Source organism: Bombina bombina, chromosome 4 (genome assembly GCF_027579735.1).
Source record: "Bombina bombina isolate aBomBom1 chromosome 4, aBomBom1.pri, whole genome shotgun sequence".
Lineage (NCBI taxonomy): Eukaryota > Metazoa > Chordata > Amphibia > Anura > Bombinatoridae > Bombina > Bombina bombina.
The window spans coordinates 370,716,887-370,736,547 of NC_069502.1; the positions used below are offsets into that span (position 1 = coordinate 370,716,887).

General features: G+C 37.8%; 1 protein-coding gene across 2 annotated transcripts in view; it reads right to left on the bottom strand.

The window, feature by feature from the left end:
* Positions 1 to 2,145: 2,145 nt before the first annotated feature.
* The window catches only part of PLD1 (phospholipase D1), a 505,989-nt gene continuing 488,473 nt past the window's right edge, over positions 2,146 to 19,661 (bottom strand). For both annotated transcript variants that reach the window (XM_053710137.1, XM_053710138.1), the window contains exons 24-26: positions 10,262 to 10,415; positions 8,552 to 8,669; positions 2,146 to 3,586 (exon numbers count right to left, since the gene is read on the bottom strand). In XM_053710137.1, the coding sequence (XP_053566112.1) occupies positions 3,362 to 3,586; positions 8,552 to 8,669; positions 10,262 to 10,415 (497 nt within the window). In that variant the 3' untranslated portion in view covers positions 2,146 to 3,361. The remainder of the gene's footprint in view (positions 3,587 to 8,551; positions 8,670 to 10,261; positions 10,416 to 19,661) is intronic.

Genomic DNA, 19,661 nt, shown 5'->3' on the forward strand with positions numbered 1-19,661 from the left:
AATTCTTAGCTGTTAGTTTAGTCAAATGAACAATGGCATCAGAAACAAATGAGTTAGCTAGCTTAAGCGTTCTAAGCTTGTCAATAATTTCATTCAATGGAGCTGTCTGGATGGCCTCTTCCAGGGCCTCAAACCAGAATGCCGCCGCAGCAGTGACAGGCGCAATGCATGCAAGGGGCTGTAAAATAAAACCTTGTTGAATAAACATTTTCTTAAGGTAACCCTCCAATTTTTTATCCATTGGATCTGAAAAAGCACAACTGTCCTCAACCGGGATAGTGGTACGCTTTGCTAAAGTAGAAACTGCTCCCTCCACCTTAGGGACCGTCTGCCATAAGTCCCGTGTAGCGGCGTCTATTGGAAACATTTTTCTGAATATAGGAGGTGGGGAAAAGGGCACACCGGGTCTATCCCACTCCTTGCTAATAATTTCTGTAAGCCTTTTAGGTATAGGAAAAACGTCAGTACACACCGGCACCGCATAGTATCTATCCAGCCTACACAATTTCTCTGGAATTGCAACTGTGTTACAGTCATTCAGAGCAACTAATACCTCCCCAAGCAATACACGGAGGTTCTCAAGCTTAAATTTAAAATTAGAAATCTCTGAATCAGGTTTCCCCGAGTCAGAGATGTCACCCACAGACTGAAGCTCTCCGTCCTCATGTTCTGCATACTGTGACGCAGTATCAGACATGGCTCTAACAGCATTTGCGCGCTCTGTATCTCTCCTAACTCCAGAGCTATCGCGCTTGCCTCTTAATTCAGGCAATCTAGATAATACCTCTGACAGGGTATTATTCATGATTGCAGCCATGTCCTGCAAGGTAATCGCTATGGGCGTCCCTGATGTAATTGGCGCCATATTAGCGTGCGTCCCCTGAGCGGGAGGCGAAGGGTCTGACACGTGGGGAGAGTTAATCGGCATAACTTCCCCCTCGACAGAACCCTCTGGTGATAATTCTTTTATAGATAAAGACTGATCTTTACTGTTTAAGGTGAAATCAATACATTTAGTACACATTCTCCTATGGGGCTCCACCATGGCTTTCAAACATAATGAACAAGTAGGTTCCTGTTCATGTTTAAACAGACTAGCAATGAGACTAGCAAGCTTGGAAAACACTTTAAAACAAGTTTACAAGCAATATAAAAAACGTTACTGCGCCTTTAAGAAACACAAATTTTCCCAAATTTTGAAATAACAGTGAAAAAATGCAGTTACACTAACGAATTTTTTACAGTGTATGTAATAAGTTAGCAGAGCATTGCACCCACTTGCAAATGGATGATTAACCCCTTAATACCAAAAACGGAATAACAAATGACAAAAACGTTTTTTAAACAGTCACAACAACTGCCACAGCTCTACTGTGGCTTTTTACCTCCCTCAATACGACTTTTGAAGCCTTTTGAGCCCTTCAGAGAAGTTCTGGATCATGCAGGAAGAAGCTGGATGTCTGTGTCTGTAATTTTTGCTGTGCAAAAAAAACGCTAAAATAGGCCCCTCTCACTCATATTACAACAGTGGGAAGCCTCAGGGAACTGTTTCTAGGCAAAATTCAAGCCAGCCATGTGGAAAAAACTAGGCCCCAATAAGTTTTATCACCAAACATATGTAAAAAAACGATTAAACATGCCAGCAAACGTTTTAAAATACACTTTTATACGAGTATGTATCTCTATTAATAAGCCTGATACCAGTCGCTATCACTGCATTTAAGGCTTTACTTACATAACTTTGGTATCAGCAGCATTTTCTAGCAAATTCCATCCCTAGAAAAATATTTTAACTGCACATACCTTATTGCAGGAAAACCTGCACGCTATTCCCCCTCTGAAGTTACCTCACTCCTCAGAATATGTGAGAACAGCAAAGGATCTTAGTTACTTCTGCTAAGATCATAGAAAACGCAGGCAGATTCTTCTTCGAAATACTGCCTGAGATAAACAGTACACTCCAGTACCATTTAAAAATAACAAACTTTTGATTGAAGAAATAAACTAAGTATAAAACACCACAGTCCTCTTACGACCTCCATCTTAGTTGAGAGTTGCAAGAGAATGACTGGATATGGCAGTGAGGGGAGGAGCTATATAGCAGCTCTGCTGTGGGTGATCCTCTTGCAACTTCCTGTTGGGAAGGAGAATATCCCATAAGTAATGGATGATCCGTGGACTGGATACACTTAACAAGAGAAATAGGGGTTTGCACAAAACATTTCATTTTCTGCCTTTGTAACAATTGCTTTGCTCAGTGAGGAACTCTGTTACCGCCATGTATAATGCTTACACCAGGGCTCGACACACCTTTGTGTGCATGTCTAATTAGATTTATATAAAATATATAATAGGCGAGCAGCATAACATACTGGCAGTACCAATTTCTCTCTTTAATCGCCAGATGTACACTGCCTTTGCTGTCAGCTTTGCACATAGAGAATTTAAAGGATATGAAACCCAAAACATTATTTTGTGATTCAACCATTTTAAAATACGTTTCCAATGAACTTCTATTATAAAAATTGTGCTTCATCCCCATGATATTCTTCTTCACATGTTGCAGCCAAAGGTAAATTATATTTGGCTGTGCTGGTGCACACTGCAATGTGGAGAGGTGTGAATATGAGCAAATGCCAGGAAGAAATGTTGTGGTCGCCAGGGATCATATTATAGGTATCATGTTGCTTATGTATATTACAAAAAGCATAAGTAGTAGAGTCATCTCCATAACTGAAGCTACTCATGTGCATTAAGGCCGGCTCACACATCTCTTATGCTGTTAGAAAGTCAATTCTGTCAGACTCATTCTACTTAGGATCAGTGTCCAGATAGGTCTATTAAAAGCCATTTAAGAAAACTAATCATTGGTGTGTTGCACAAACAATTATACTTAGGCATTGGGAGAAACATTACAATAATAAATACAGTTAGAAAATTGGATTCTGTCATATGGAAATGAAAGGCAATGTATAAGGAACATTACTGACTGCATTTCCTTACAGTTGTTTCTATGCTTAAAACCATAATATAATTATGTTATTAGCTACTGGCACTTAATGAAACAATAGCACCATCTACACAGACATATTAATTGTGTTAGGAGGGACTGAAATAACGCTACAGCATTTCAAGGCATTCAGAACTACTTAATGATTACTAAAATCAGACTACACATGGAGATCCTTACAGTATCATATATTGGAATTGAAACAACTGTGCAAATCTCATATGCAGAAAACGGATATTTCTTGAAATTATGGACAATGAACAACCATTCTCCCATCTGTTGAGGAAAGTCCCTATCCCATGGTACAAATTGCATGTGCTTGTATGATTTATCCTCTTCAAAAAAATATTCTCATGTCCAGACTTCCATAGGCACCATGGATTCTTTTGTTCCAACTGAAGGCAAAAGGTTTTCCTCCTCCAGAAAAAAGAATGGAAACTGTACCACAAATCCACGGATCCGCTGCAGTTCCTCTTGTGCCTTTTGACGATCTTGTGTTGCAAGCGCAGATTTGGTAACAAAGTCTCGCAAGTTAACAAAATTGTGTACCTCATCGCTTGGAAGGCATCTGAAAACCTGAGTGAAGGAGATATAATGATAACAATGCTCAGAATTGCAAACTACTGCAGTATAAATGTGTAAAAGTACTGTAATTATGTTCCACTTTCACTCATTTTAAGGATATATACTGACATATAAGATTCACTTAAAATCTAAACTTTTCTTCATATTATTAAATTTATAATGTAGAGCACATTTTGCAATCTTGTAGGCTTTATAATAGATTAAAGATAAATGCCAGAGCATATGTTTGAGCATTATCTCATTGAGATTATTGGAAAGTTGTTTAAAATCACACACTCTAATTTGTTAGTATTAAGAATAAAATTAGTGTCTCACAGTATGTTGCAACCTGTGATCTACTCAGCCACAGTAGATACACAAATATATTTAAAAACATTTAATGGCTTACATGTATCGCCGACTCCTATTTTGTTTTAATATATTTTGGCTTGAAACAATAACTTTTATTAAATAAATGTTTTATATTTTAAAAGGTTCTTCATATTTTGTAATGCTAGTTATAAGAGAGTATTTTTACACTTCTCGCTTTAAACTTAGATGCAGATCTTTTAAAATATAGAACACTTATTTAATAAAAGCTATTGTTTCAAGCCAAAATATATTAAAACAAAATAGGAGTCGGAGATACATGTAAGTCGCTAAATGGCTTATTCAATGTTTTTAAATATATTTGTGTATCTACTGTGGCTGAGTCGATCACAGGTTGCAACATACTGTGAGACACTAATTTTATTCTTAAAACTACCAAAGTAGAGCGTGTGATTTTAAACAACTTTAAAATTTACTTCTATTATCTCTTTGTATCCTTTGTTGAAAATTATACCTAGGTAGGTTTAGGAGCTGCTGATTGGTGGCTGCAAATTCTCTTGGTATCCTTTGTTGATAAAGGATACCTAGGTAAGCTCAGGAGCTGCTGGTTGGTGCCTGCACATATACGTCTCATGCTATTGGCTCACCCAATGAGTTTAGCTTGCTCCCAGTAGTGCATTGCTGCTTCCTCAACATAGGATATCAAGAGAATGAAGCAAATGAGATAATAAAAGTAAATTGTACATTTGTTTTAAAAAATAATTATTATTTGGGATTAAGCTCCACTCCACTAGGAGGCAGGTAAAAATTACACAACACCACTCACGCAAGGGTCTCGGGTCTTCCTCTGGTGCTTTTTTCCACAGACGCGGAGAAGGCCTTTGACAGGGTCAGTTGGCCTTTTCTGCGTCGGGTCTTGGAAACTATGGGATTTGGGCAAACATTTTTGCATATGGTCTTTGCATTGTATTCGAACCCCAATGCCAGGATCAGGGTGAGTGGCACTCTATCGAGATCTTTTGATATCAGCAATGGCACCAGGCAGGGCTGCCCCCTGTCGCCGTTGTTGTTCGCACTGTCAATCGAGGTTTTGGCACAGAAAGTCCGCTCCAATAGACTTATCACAGGGGTCAAGGTAGATAAAACAGAATATAAACAGGCGCTATATGCGGAGGACGTGCTTTATACTCTGACCAATGCGGCGGAGTCTGTCCCGGAACTATTGAAAGAACTACAAGCCTATGGGAAGGTCTCGAATTTCTCACTTAACTTAGAAAAACTTGAAATATTAAATATTAATACATGTCCACGAATTATAAATACTCTACAAGACAAATATAAGCTTACCTTAGCAAACAAGAAACTCAAGTACCTGGGCATATATTTAACCTCTGACCCCTCAGACCTTTTTAAATGCAATTATATCCCACTAAAAAGAGACATTGTTGCTGATCTTTCCTCCTGGAAGAATAAGTATGTATCCTGGCTGGGTAAGGTAGGGGTCATTAAGATGAACATCTTGCCACGAATCTTGTACCTCCTCCAAACCATGCCTATCACACTCCCTAGGGGATATTTAGCTCAATTGCAAAGAATGATTGAACAATTCGTCTGGGCAAACACTAAACCCAGGATACCAAAGCGCACTATGTATCTCTCAAGAGATCGGGGGGGGCTTGGGCTACCAGACCTTTCCTCTTACAAAAAAGCGATAGGCCTGCAGAGAGTAGTCGAGTGGGCGCAGAATAATGAACATAAAGCGTGGATCGCTTTGGACAGGCAGATTTTCAAAACACATAATATGGGCTCGCTGGCATGGCTACCCCCATCACTACGCCCCAATAGGGTTTCAAAGTACCATTTGACTGAGGAAATACTTCGTAACTGGGATGTAAGTCTAGCTACATCTACCCATATTTCTACAACAAATTCCCCATTAACAGCAATTTTTGAACACCCTGAGCTCCCGCATTATCAGATGGGCTACCGTATAATTAAACCCTATAGGATGAGGGAGGGCTCTATATTTGGAGTAGTGGTTAATGGTGCAATAATTTCGCAAGCCGAACTCCAAGAAATTCAACCTAGATTATTTGCTACTTGGCTACACTATAATCAACTGATACACTTTATCACTGGGCACAAAAATAAGCAGGATTTGGGAAGAACACTTACCCCATTTGAAAGGCTATGTACACAAGAAAACATGCCGCGGCACTTGATCTCCCTTTTATATAAATTGATCGTTCAACAGGGAACTGAGGTGTTCCCGAGCTATGTAACAAAGTGGAATGAAGAACTAGGTCTAGATCTAGACTCTGAGTCCTGGCTAAAGGCTTTTCGATTGGTGAAGAGATTATCTGTCTCCTCCAATGTACAGGAAGCCCAGATAAAATTCATGAGTAGATGGTACTTAACCCCTTCTAGGCTTAATAAGATATTCCCGACCCTTAGCCCCTTATGCTGGAGGGGGTGTGGCGAGCGCGGCTCCCTTTTACATATATGGTGGTCATGCCCAACTCTCGCTCTCTTTTGGGGGGAGGTTAGGACTAAAATATCAGAGACTTTGAATCTTACACTCCCGAATTCCCCTGAGTCCTTACTCTTCTTGACTTTGCCTAAAACTCAAAGCCAGGCACACTTAGCACTTCTGTTAATTATGATCACAAGTGCAAAAAAAATGATCCCTAAAAAGTGGAAAAAACAAAGCCCTCCTACAATAAGAGAATGGTACCTGCAGGTAGAGGAGATGCTACTTCTAGAAAGGTATTATTATTTGAAAAATCACAATCTAGACAGATATGAGATTATCCTGGCCCTCTGGCATGGTACTATATAATCCTCACTCTAAAGAATGTCATGGACACTGCTTGTCTGACCATCTTCCCCCACCTTCCCACCATTATTCCCTCATTCTTCCCTTTTTTTTTCTTCTTCTTCTTCTTCTCTTCTCTCTTAACTCTTTCAGGATTACTTGGCTAAAGGGATCCTTTCTTTCTCCTCCCCCTATTGGCTTTATATTATGACTATATATGGTTTAGCACTTAATTTGAAAACTCATTTTGACCAAGCGTTCTCACCATATGAGTTGAGATCGCTGTTTGTCTTATGTATTACATTGAAGAATGTATTCACAGCTGTTATGTTAATCATTATAAGTACATTTGAAAATGATCCTTGTATGTACATGTCTTTCTTCAATAAAGCTCATTAAAAAAAAATTAAAAAAAAAAATTACACAACACATCAAAACCTTTAATCCCTCCCACCTCCTGGTTCCCTCAGACTTCTGTATAGCCAAGAAAAGGTGAAAAACAGAAGAGCAAGAAGGACAAAGCAGGGTAGATGAGGTGCATGCCAGAAACGTTGGTTAGAACAAAATAGGGAGGGTCTCGTGGACTCTCACCACAATGAAAGAAATTTATTAGGTAAGCATAAATTAATTTTTCATACATAAGGTGGTGAGAGTCCACAAGCTTGGACGACTTTCCTGTCAAAAGCGGCCTCTGTGTAGGCAAAAACATCAAAATGATAAACATTTCTTAAAGTATGGAGAGAAGATCAAGTAGCAGCTTTGCAAATTTGTAAAATGGAAGCTTCATTTTTGAAAGCCCAAAATGTGGAAACAGATCTAGTAGAATGAGCCGTGATATGAGGTGTGGGAGTCTTACCCGCCTCCAAGTAAGCCCTACAAATCAGTTTATTTAACTAACAAGCTAAAGTAACCACTGTAGCCTTTTGGACTCTATGCTGCCCTGAAAAATGAACAAAGAAGACGACTGTCTGAATTATTCGGCATCTTGAAGATAAAACTTCAAAGCTCTGACCAGATCCAAATTATGTAATAAACGTTTCCATTTATTTTGAAAGTAGGAACTCTCAAGAATTTGTTCAGAGACTTTAGATCTAAGATTGGCCTGAATGTGCCTGTAAAGGCAAAAAATTAAGACTGAGGAGAATCAGGATGTGAGGGGGATTAAAGCTCTTGATATGTTGGGTAATTTTCGCCTGCCCCTGATGGAGTGGCGCTTAATCGCAAATGTCAAAGCTCATGAACTATCACCACCTTGTGAAAGAAATTGTATACTCTATCTAAATCATGAAATAAAAAAAATTTGGGTTTCATGTCCCTTTAACATTAAATTAAAATTGAGTTAGGGTTAATGCTTAACACCTGAAGAAATTTACATGGGCTTGTAAAATTGAATGGTGAAGGTATGCAAATCTGCAGCAAATAGGAAGTACTAAGTACTTAACACTAGTTGAACTTAATTTGTTCAGCTCCATTTTTAACACTTGCAATTTATACTCATCCCAGTGCTGTATATCAAATGTTAAACATCACTGTTAACCAAAATCTAAATCCTGGGCATGCTTTTAATTTGAATGTTATTTCCCTAAATAGATATGAGTCTCAAAGTCCCCATTAAAAACGGCATAAATTAAATAATGTTTAATATTTATTAACATATTCTTTTTAAACCTGGCATATGGGTACGTTTGAAAATCTGTTACTTTACTTTTTTCCAGGTTACTAAAAAAAGCTTCAGAACGGCGACATTCAACATTTAATGCAGTTTTATTAACGAAGATACAATAGAAAATGGGTAATTCAGGAAATGTATTAGAAATAATAATATTTCTCACCTTTTCAAAAATGGTGGTATTGCGAGCCGATGTTGCGACCCACACCTCTTTGAAAAACTTGTCACTTACAGGATCCTGGATATTGATGTTGGGGTCATTAAGACAACCAAGTATCATCCTAAAATGTGAACCAATACAAAAGCTTAGAGTCTGATACATTTGCATAGATAGCAAAAAGTATCCATTTACATTTGTATATGATATATGCATTTAAAGGGTCAATAAACTTAAAATGTTGCGTTATGTGTACGGAAAAATAAATAGCATTTCACTTTCATTATTCATTTCTCAGATGTTTAGGTTTTAAACCCCATAAAGTATGAAACACATTTCATGTAATTCAGAGTGCTGACATTCCTACATGTGTGTGTTGTTTCAATGCAGGAGCTCATTTATATTTATCCCCAATTGGCCTCAGCAATGTAGATAAGATAAACAAGAGGTATATCCCTGGACAGCAAAACAATAAAAAATGTCAGTTTAAAGGGACAGAAAAACCACTTGAGATGGTAATAAAATATGTTTAATTATGTACAGTAAAACAACATTTGCAGTTTACCTTCATTATTTTGCATCATTAAATGTAATTTAATGCTAAAAATTGTGTTTTTTCAAATTCTGAGGACTAGACGTGTGCACCTGCAGTCTTTGTAACACGGCTACATATCTATTCCTAACTGGACGTAGCTGAGGTTACAGAAGCAAAGAACTAATAGGCACCTCTATAGCACACAATTAATCCCTTACGAGGAATTGTGAAAATACACGTGAGGAGGTAAAAGATAAAAAGTGATGGTGGGAAGCTACTGTTGGGAAGAGGGGTGCTCATGGGGGGCAGCCATAATGCTAGGGGGGCTAGTGCTCCTCTGGTCCCCCCAGCAATCCCACTGCAAATATATTTAATACAAAATTAATGTGTGTAAAGATAATAGACTTGAAGGTCAATTGAAGTGCATAGATTAGGTTAAAACAGATCCCTCATATAAAATGACAAAGTTTTTTTGAATTCCCCAGATAGATAGGTAGATAAATGATAGATGGATAAATTATAGATAGATGATAGATATATAGATAGATAGATAAAGACGGATAGATAGATGTTAGATATATGATAGATAAATAGATAGGTAGATGGATAGATGATAGATAGGTAGATAGATGATAGATATATAGATGATAGATAGATGATAAATATATAGATGATATATATATATATATATATATATCTCAATAGATAGATGCATATATAGAGACGGATAGATAGGTAGGTAGATAGATAGATGATAAATAGGTAGATAGATGGATGGATAGATACATAGGTAGATAGATTGATGAAAGATAGATGATAGATACCTAAATAGATAGGTAGATAGATGATTGATAGATAGATGATATATAGATGATAGATAAATGGACCATTTTTCATTGCTGCTGTTTTGGTTACGTATTTTTTTAAATTCTATTATTAAACGTTTTATCTCTTACCTCCTCACATGGATTTTGACATAGTAAGGGACTTTTTCTTTGCTTCTGTAATACTATTTCCTGTGGCATACTTGTCTCTAGTCTATATAGTGTGGGTTTTTATTTGTATTTATATTTAGAGTGGTTAGCTATTTTTTGTATTGCACTCAGCTGAGGTTAACAGATAGCAAATTACAACAGAACACAAAATGTAATATGCAGCTTATTGATGTAAAACCGGTGTACCTGAAACAATGCATTCGAAGTGACAGCGCATATTTCCCTGCTTGATAAACCTCCCCATCCATGATAGACGGAACATGCTCTGTGTCTTGTATGATCACTGCCATTTCACTGTCACGTTTTCCCAGCATACTGCGGTCATTAATATTAGCAGAACCTAATGATTCACAAAGACAAATTATTTTATTAGCAAAGCTGTAATTATACAATAATGTCATCTTGGGGATCTTGTATCAAGGCTACCTGCTGTAAAACTAGATAAGTGCTCATGTAGAAAACCCAAAACAGCAGGTTTATCAACAGAGATTATAAATATGCTGTGGTTGCCTTGCATTTGCAATTAAATATTTAGTAACACAAATATCCCATTGTTACATGAAATACACAACTGCAAGATACCTTGCATATATTGAAGATGCCAAAAAAAATATCTAAGTACTTCTTTAGCAAATCTGTGCAGATTTCTTTGGTCAATAAAGATATTTTTCTGATGTGCATTATCATTATAATAATGCTGGTTTTAAACACCATTAGGGCGACATGGAATGTCCTTACTGTTATGCCGTGTTCTTTCTCCCCTGCTGCTTCCTAAGAACTGGATCCGGATAGGCAATCAGCACTCAGAAGCAGCCAAGATCAGTCACTGCAACAATGAAACAGCCAATGAGTGGAATCATTGGCTGTTACCACTGTATCTGCTTCCTCTCTTCCCTCACTGTGATCTAAGAGAGAAGTGTGTCCAGCAAAACGTGTGCTGCCATGCTGAAATAATAAAAAAATTATATATATATATATATATATATATATATATATATATATATATATATATATCCATCCATTCAAGTTATAACACAAACACTCACTGGACTTGATACAGGTAAAATAAAAAGTGTTTTATTCCATATAAACAAGTGACGTTTCGGGGTGTTCACCCCTTCATCAGAGCGTTGTATCAAGTCCAGTGAGTGCTTGTGTTATAACTTGGATATATGAACTTTCTATAGCACCCTGGCAGAATTAAAATTTACTGTTCGTGGGAGTGCACTTATTTCAGTGGAATATATATATATATATATGTAAACAAGAGGACATGTAGAGAGACAAAGTAGCGCTGGTTGTTCAGAGTAACGGATATATAGAGCAGATAACCTAATAAATGATTAACCCCTAGATGTAATCCTAGGCAGATGAATGTATATAGTAATGCAACTGGTATATCATGTAAATAAAATACAATACAGGTTTTAGTATGCACAAAAATAAAGTATAAACCAATACTGCATGAAATCCAGAAAATATATATATTGTTAATATATGGATAATTTAAAATGATAAAACGATGAAAAATGGAGTATGAACAAATATTTCATGAACTTATAATGTTTAATCTCACTGGTGGCAGTGGATATGTGCAAAATGCAAACTTACAAGAACAAACCTCAATCATATGAGGTAAGTGGTCCGCACAGCAAAGGATTCCTGTTATGGAACACAGCTTTTCCTCTTGGGGTGTGAGAGAAACTTCAGTGGGTCAGCAATGGATATTCCCTCGGCCTCTTTAAGTATGGTTCCTCTGGACTTGTGGTAGAAATCTCAGACCTCTGCTGGATGCTGAACAATGTACAAGCAGGTGGAGATGTTCAGAGGTTGGGCCAGCAGAGAGGGACAGAGGCACACCTTATGAGGTCGGAATATTAAATTTTAAAAAAAATGGCTTATCTTCATAAACCAGTTGGTCCTGGGAAGCTCCGGTACTGATAAAGCCCAGTCCAAGATATTAGCATTACTGGTGCTTATAATATCTCATAGCCACACACTGTGCACCATGCAACTCGACTAATACAGACACGAGCAAAGAGATCAACTTCCGGAAGTGATATGTTTTGACATACCCGGGGATTTATATTTCAAAACCCCAATTTTAAGGCACATAATTGTTGGGATTGAAATCGGAATTTTAATTGTACCTATCGCTAATGTGATACCTCATATAGATTGAGGTCAGACTATGTAAGTAGATACTCTGTACCATATTTCAATAAAAATTGTTTTACAGAGTTACGCTATGTTGCTCTTTTTCCTCTCCAACTTATGACCTAAACCGACGGGGAGACTCTTCAAAAAGTCCACAGCACACTCCAAAAGGAGCACGTACCTAACTAAGACCAGAAAAATCGGTGAAAGAATCTACCGGTGGATTACCTAAGCTGCGCATCAGACTTACCTCATAGGATTGAGGGTGTCTCCTGTAAGTAGGACCGCAAACTTAACTAAGGATATTTCTGATTGTTCCACTCTCGCAACTTATATCACAAAACTGTTTTTTGAAATTGGACTTTCTCCTTAAAGAAATATTTGCATTTTATTGGCCCCTATGATTCCAAGGGGAATTTGTTTTTGATTAACTAGTGATCCTTCCTAAACAATTGTCAGTATTGCTCCTCCTATATTTACGTTCATATAAGTTGTACATAATAATTAATGTTTGATACTTATGTGATATCTTACACCTTCACATCTGTCTGTTATGTATCTAGCCATTCTGATTAGAGGCTCCTGTTTTGAAATTTACCGATAACTAAAACGGCTAACTGTATTCACTTGTTAGTAACTGTCTAAAAACAGCCTTACAAGGAGACACTAGTGTCGATAAGTGTTTTCCTTTTACGATATACTAGTGACACAAATTAACATCTGTTTCCTGTCTCCAGTGCCATAACCAGACTAGATCTCTGTATCAGTACATCTGGGGACATTAAGTATCTCACTATACATGACATACGGCTACTTTGAAAAACACATTTATTGATACAAATCAATCAAGCAGGTTGAGCGCAGTGAAGTGTAAAAACTCTTTACATTTAATACCTAATAATGGCTGATAGTAGTAAGGGATTATACGTTTGGCCACTCCCTATACACATACACAGCAGTTTTTCCTCTCTATATATTCATATATTTAAGTGCCTCCCAGTGGCAGTGGAGAGGTTACTCTCACCTACCACTCAAATAATTGCTTTTTTATATAAAAAAAATATATATATATATATATATTTCAAATATGGGATAAAAGAGTGCTGATACATCTCTCTCTTTTTCTATTTGTATATATAAATATATATACATACACATACACACGTACATATAAAATTAACCTTTCACTGCGGATCAGAGTGTTATTACTATGATCAGTACAGTAGCACTGTTTAATAGTTTTGGGGTGTTATTTTAATTTTTTAATTTGCAAGTTTAACCCTTTCCTTTAATTTTAAGTTGTTAACCTTTTCCTGCCCTTTCCTGATCACCGCCCTTTGTCCGAGATCCTTACCCCCCCCATTTTTTTTTTTAGTTTATAAAAAAAAAAAAAGAAGAAAGAAATAACTGGGGGGTGAAGTGGGAATTGGTTGTGAGATTTACTGTTTCTGTTTACTAAAAAAAAAAAAAATCCACAAGAAAAGCACACTATACAGCAGAAGAGGCTTACACCAATCTTGCACAAGATTCAGGGAGAGAGACCCTGACTGATAGCAAAACTCTAAGGGCATCAGATATAGAGCCCCCAAGTGGCGCACCTTGTGATGGTGCTCCCTGCCTTACACCATTTAAAATAAGTTGTCCAGCAACATCTGGCCAAATCTTGCTAACCCAAAATTTAAGTTCCCCTGAAATACCTCCATTTACAGCTGACCTATCTGAGAATAAAAAGTTTTGGGCACTGACTTTAATAATTGGCATAGTGAAGAAACCCAGCATTTGTTCGTATCGGAACCAGAACCCCATCCTGGCTACCCCTCTTTTCCCAGGGATTACAAAGAGGGACAGATAAGAACAGCTGCTGCGGTTTCTTAATTTTAACGATAATGCCCAGTGTCCCCCCCCCCAGAAATGACCCCTGATAAAGCACCTTCGCCCCTGTATAGATTAAAGTGAAGGTAAACTGGATCGGTATGGAACATATTCATGTACATAGTTTAAAAAATAAACCCCACTTTCATTCATGATTTTTTTTTAAATTTAAAAATCAAAGTTTTATTACAGATAATACTTCAGATTTTCACATACCCCTTCTCCTCCTGACGCCGATATACCACTTTTTTCTTTGGGTGACGTTTCCTTAGCTGCCCAATTGATTTTCTGCCCGTTAGGCGGCCAACTCCCCACACAAAACGCCCCTTTGAGCCACCGCACGCCCCTTTGAGCCACCGCGCATGCGCCTAATTTTTCTTCCGATACCATGCATATTCTGATTCTTGCCTAGCATAGCGCATGCGCATCACTCCTGATTTCAGTGGCAAGCATGCAAGCCTACGTAGCGAGCGGGTGGGACCGCTCGCTACGTCATATAATTGATATACTAACTAGGACATTGAAAGGGGTGGAGGAAGGAGCGGTAAGGAGATAATATCAACAAACAAGATAAAAATATTTAGAAATAATTTTAAAAAAATTTAACTTAGCGACTTGATTATATTAACTGTATTGAAGCTAACTATCTATTCCACACAGCCCAACTTTACCATTACTTTAATCCCTCATGAAGTTTAAGGGAAAATTGCTTTTGAAGCGATATATTCAATCCAAGCGGTCACGCTATGGAATAAAATGTTAAAAACTGTGTGAATGCAGTACCGATTATACCTGGGCCTTTCACATACATGAAGGAAAAGATAGCCACCTAGATCCACCTAGCTGCCCACATACAATTGGCACAAATGGCATAATTGTGTGGGATGTCATCCTATCCTTGTTGAACAAGGGTACCATCTATGGCTGGACAATTATTATACCAGCATAGAGCTGCTTAAATATTTATTTTATTTAGAAACCCTGGCCTGTGGCACAGTGTGAAAAAATCGTATAGAAACTGACATATAAAAAAACGTAGGGACACAACTTCAGCTTTATGCATCAACGAGCTACTGGCCCTTCGGACACTGACAAAAGAAGTGTTCATGCTCCCCACACACCACGATGGATCTACTGTGCCAGTGAAAGGAAAGGATGACACAGACCCAGAAACCAAAGTACATTGGGAAGTACAGCAAAAATATTGGGGGAGTAGATTTAGCCGACCAGTGCATACAGCCATATCTTGTTCAGCGAAAGACCACAGCCTGGTACAAAAAAGTAGCCATTTATTTAATGCAGGTTGCAGTGTATAATGTGTATGTGCTCTACAAAAAGGCAGGCACAGGGAAAACATACACATTACTTGAATTTGTGTTAAATATTTTATCTGAAATTTTGTTTAACCAGACCACTAATCCTCCCACATTTCAGTCAGTAAATGTCCAGCCCAGAAAAAAATGCAGAGTCTACTATAAAAAATTAGTTCCTGCCCAACTCTACCTGACCTCTGTATCACAGACTGCTTCAGAATCTACCATACAGAGTTAAACTTTGAATTCCAATTACTCTGGATGTGTTCCTGATTTGTTTTAATTTGTTATTATGTATTCCTGACTTCATGTATCTCCTGACCTTGTCCTGCCCCTTTTTATGTTAAGCCCAGCCACTCGAAGGCCATAATAAATTAACTACACACAACTTAAAATACCCATTTTAGAATACCCTGAGTTATCTACTTTTGCAATTGGTATGTCATAATTGGGGTAATTTTCATTCCTGGGCTGTGATAGCTCAGAAAATCAATGTGCCAAAGTTTCATGAAAATGGGCAAGCCCCATGTTTGGCCCTGCAATTTCCTGAAACCCTATAAAACCTATACATGGGGGGTATTGTTATACTTGTGGGACACTGCTGAACACAAATATGGGTGTTTTGTAGCAGTAAAACATATCAAGATGCTGATAAAACAAGCAAAGTGCAGGGATTGTGTGAAAAACTCATAAAAAAATATGACCATTACATTTGGACAGCTGTTCTGACTAAGTGGCTATAAAAATAGACTTGACATACCCTTTTTGAAATACCCTGGGTTGTCTACTTTTACAAATGGTATACAGTGATGGGGTAATTTTCATTACTGGGCTGTCATATTGTCTCAAAGTGACAAAGGCCCAGAAAATCAATGCAACAAATTTCCATGTAAATGGGCAGGCCCCATATTTGGCCCTGTAATTTTCCCAAAACACCATAAAACCTGTACACGGGGGTTATTGTTTTTGTGGGACATCACTGAACATAAATATGGGTGTTTTATAGCAGTAAAACTTATAAAGGATGATATAAACAGCGAAAGGGCAGTGCTTATGTGCTCAACAAACAAAAAAAAACATCACATTACTGGGCTTCAATAGTGTCTCAAAGGCGACATAGGTGAAGAAAATGAATGCGCCAAATTTCCATGTATTGAGACTGAAATGGGCAGGCCCATCAAATATGAGTGTTTTATTGCAGTAAAATTATCAGGAATATGATATTCACAGTAAAATTGCTTGGAAAACACAACATTTCATAATTTCTGTGAAAAGTGAAAAGAAAGCCCTATTTGTCCTCTAAAAAAAACAACATATAATAAGTGTGGGTGCACTTAATTTTAAAGAGGTTTATTATGGTTGAACAAACATATAGCTTGAATTCTAGGTTTTTGTTTACGTTCTGAACTTAGAGAATTGAAGGGGTTAAGTAATTCTAAAAAAATAATTATATTAAGCATTTACTTCAAAGGACAAAATGTAATATATAGTTTGGTATTCATGATATCAATAGTGAGTCTGCCAAATTATAAAAATGGAAGCAGTAGGTTATTTGGTGTGTGAATTGTATGTTAACAAGATTTAAAAGTCATATTGCACACAATCCAATTGTACAAGAGATGTTGGCAAAATGCATTCCATGCAGCTGCTTCTGAAGGCATTGTTGTGATCAGGTAATAAAACTGCCTCATGGATAAAATAGGCATCTGTTTTATAGAATCCCCTGTGTGAAATAAGGTATTAAAACTGTAGATCTTAAACAAATGCCAGCCATATGCTCGATTCTGCAATAGATATATCACACGCTTTCAGGATTCTAATTTAATTTGTATTTTACTGGAAATTTAATGAATTAGAATCATGCTTTGAAAATGATCATTGACCTTTTAATTTAGCCATTATGAATATTGCAAAAAAAAAAGAAGAAAACATAGAAAGTATCAATAATCTGTCTAACAACCAATACTAGCAGTGTTCTCCATAGAAAATGTTGCCAGCCGGGTGGCATTATAACGTAGCCGGGTGATGGCAGTATAATACTTTGTAATATTATTACATTTTCTGCTATGCAAAGCACATATTAAAGGGACATAATACTCATATGCTAAATCACTTGAAACTGATGCAGTATAACTGTAAAAAGCTGACCGGAAAATATCACCTGAGCATCTCTATGTAAAAAAGGAAGATATTTTACCTCAGCTCAGCAGAGTAAGTTCTGTGTAAAAAGTTATACTCAGCTGCTCCCAGCTGCAGGTAAAAAATAAATAAATGAACAGCAGCCAATCAGCATCAGCAGTGCTGAGGTCATGAACTCTTTTACTGTGATCTAATGAGATTTGACTTAACTCTCATGAGATTTCATTGTTACACTGAATAGGGAAATAACATGAGAGTGCACAAGGCTCATCCTTTCAGCTGTCCCGGGACAGACATACTAATATGCTGCTTAGAAATCCTTTACAATGGGATGTGGCTACTGAGGAACTTTTGAGGTAAAAACAGAATTTATGCTTACCTGATAAATTACTTTCTCTTACGGTGTATCCAGTCCACGGATTCATCCTTACTTGTGGGATATTCTCAATCCCTACAGGAAGTGGCAAAGAGAGCACACAGCAAAGCTGTCCATATAGCTCCCCTCAGGCTCCGCCCCCTCAGTCATTCGACCGACGGGTAGGAGAAAAAGGAGAACCATAGGGTGCAGTGGTGACTGTAGTTATATTAAAAATTAAATTTGAACCTGACTTAATTGTCAGGGCGGGCCGTGGACTGGATACACCGTAAGAGAAAGTAATTTATCAGGTAAGCATAAATTCTGTTTTCTCTTACTTGGTGTATCCAGTCCACGGATTCATCCTTACTTGTGGGATACCAATACCAAAGCTTTAGGACACGGATGAAGGGAGGGAACAAGTCAGGTAACCTAAACGGAAGGCACCACTGCTTCCAAAACCTTTCTCCCAAAAATAGCCTCCGAAGAAGCAAAAGTATCGAATTTGTAAAATTTGGCGAATGTATGCAGTGAAGACCAAGTCGCTGCCTTACAAATCTGTTCAACAGAAGCCTCATTCTTGAAAGCCCATGTGGAAGCCACAGCTCTGGTGGAATGAGCTGTAATTCGTTCAGGAGGCTGCTGTCCAGCAGTCTCATAAGCCAATCGGATGATGCTTTTCAGCCAGAAGGAAAGAGAGGTAGCAGTCGCTTTCTGACCTCTCCTCTTACCAGAATAGACAACAAACAAGGATGATGTTTGTCTGAAATCTTTAGTTGCTTTTAAATAGAATTTTAAAGCACGAACCACGTCAAGATTGTGTAAAAGTCGTTCCTTCCTAGAAACTGGATTAGGACACAGAGAAGGAACAATGATTTCCTGGTTAATATTCTTATTAGAAACCACTTTTGGAAGAAAACCAGGTTTGGTACACAAAACAACCTTATCTGCATGGAACACCAGATAGGGGGAATTACACTGCAAAGCAGACAATTCAGAAACTCTTCGAGCAGAAGAAATGGCTACTAAAAATAAAACTTTCCAAGATAATAACTTAATATCTATGGAATGCAAAGGTTCAAACAGAACCCCTTGAAGAACTGAAAGAACTAAATTTAGACTCCATGGAGGAGCCACAGGCTTGTAAACAGGCTTGATTCTAACTAGGGCCTGTGCAAACACCTGAACGTCTGGTACAGCTGCCAGGCGCTTATGTAACAGGATAGACAGAGCAGATATCTGTCCCTTTAAGGAACTAGCTGACAGACCTTTCTCCAATCCTTCTTGGAGAAAGGACAATATCCTTGGAATCCTAACCTTACTCCACAAGTAACCCTTGGATTCACACCAACAAAGATATTTCCGCCATATCTTATGGTAAATTTTCCTGGTGACAGGCTTTCTGGCCTGTATCAGAGTGTCTATAACTGATTCAGAGAAACCACGCTTAGCTAGACTTAAGCGTTCAATCTCCAAGCAGTTAGTTGCAGAGAAACTAGATTTGGATGCTTGAAAGGACCTTGAATTAGAAGATCCTGCCTCGATGGCAGTTTCCATGGTGGGACCGATGACATGTCCACTAGGTCTGCATACCAAGTCCTGCGTGGCCACGCAGGCGCTATCAGAATTACCGAAGCCTTCTCCTGTTTGATTCTGGCTACTAGCCGAGGGAGAAGAGGAAACGGTGGAAAGACATAAGCTAGACTGAATGACCAAGGCGCTATTAAAGCATCTATCAATGCCGCCTTGG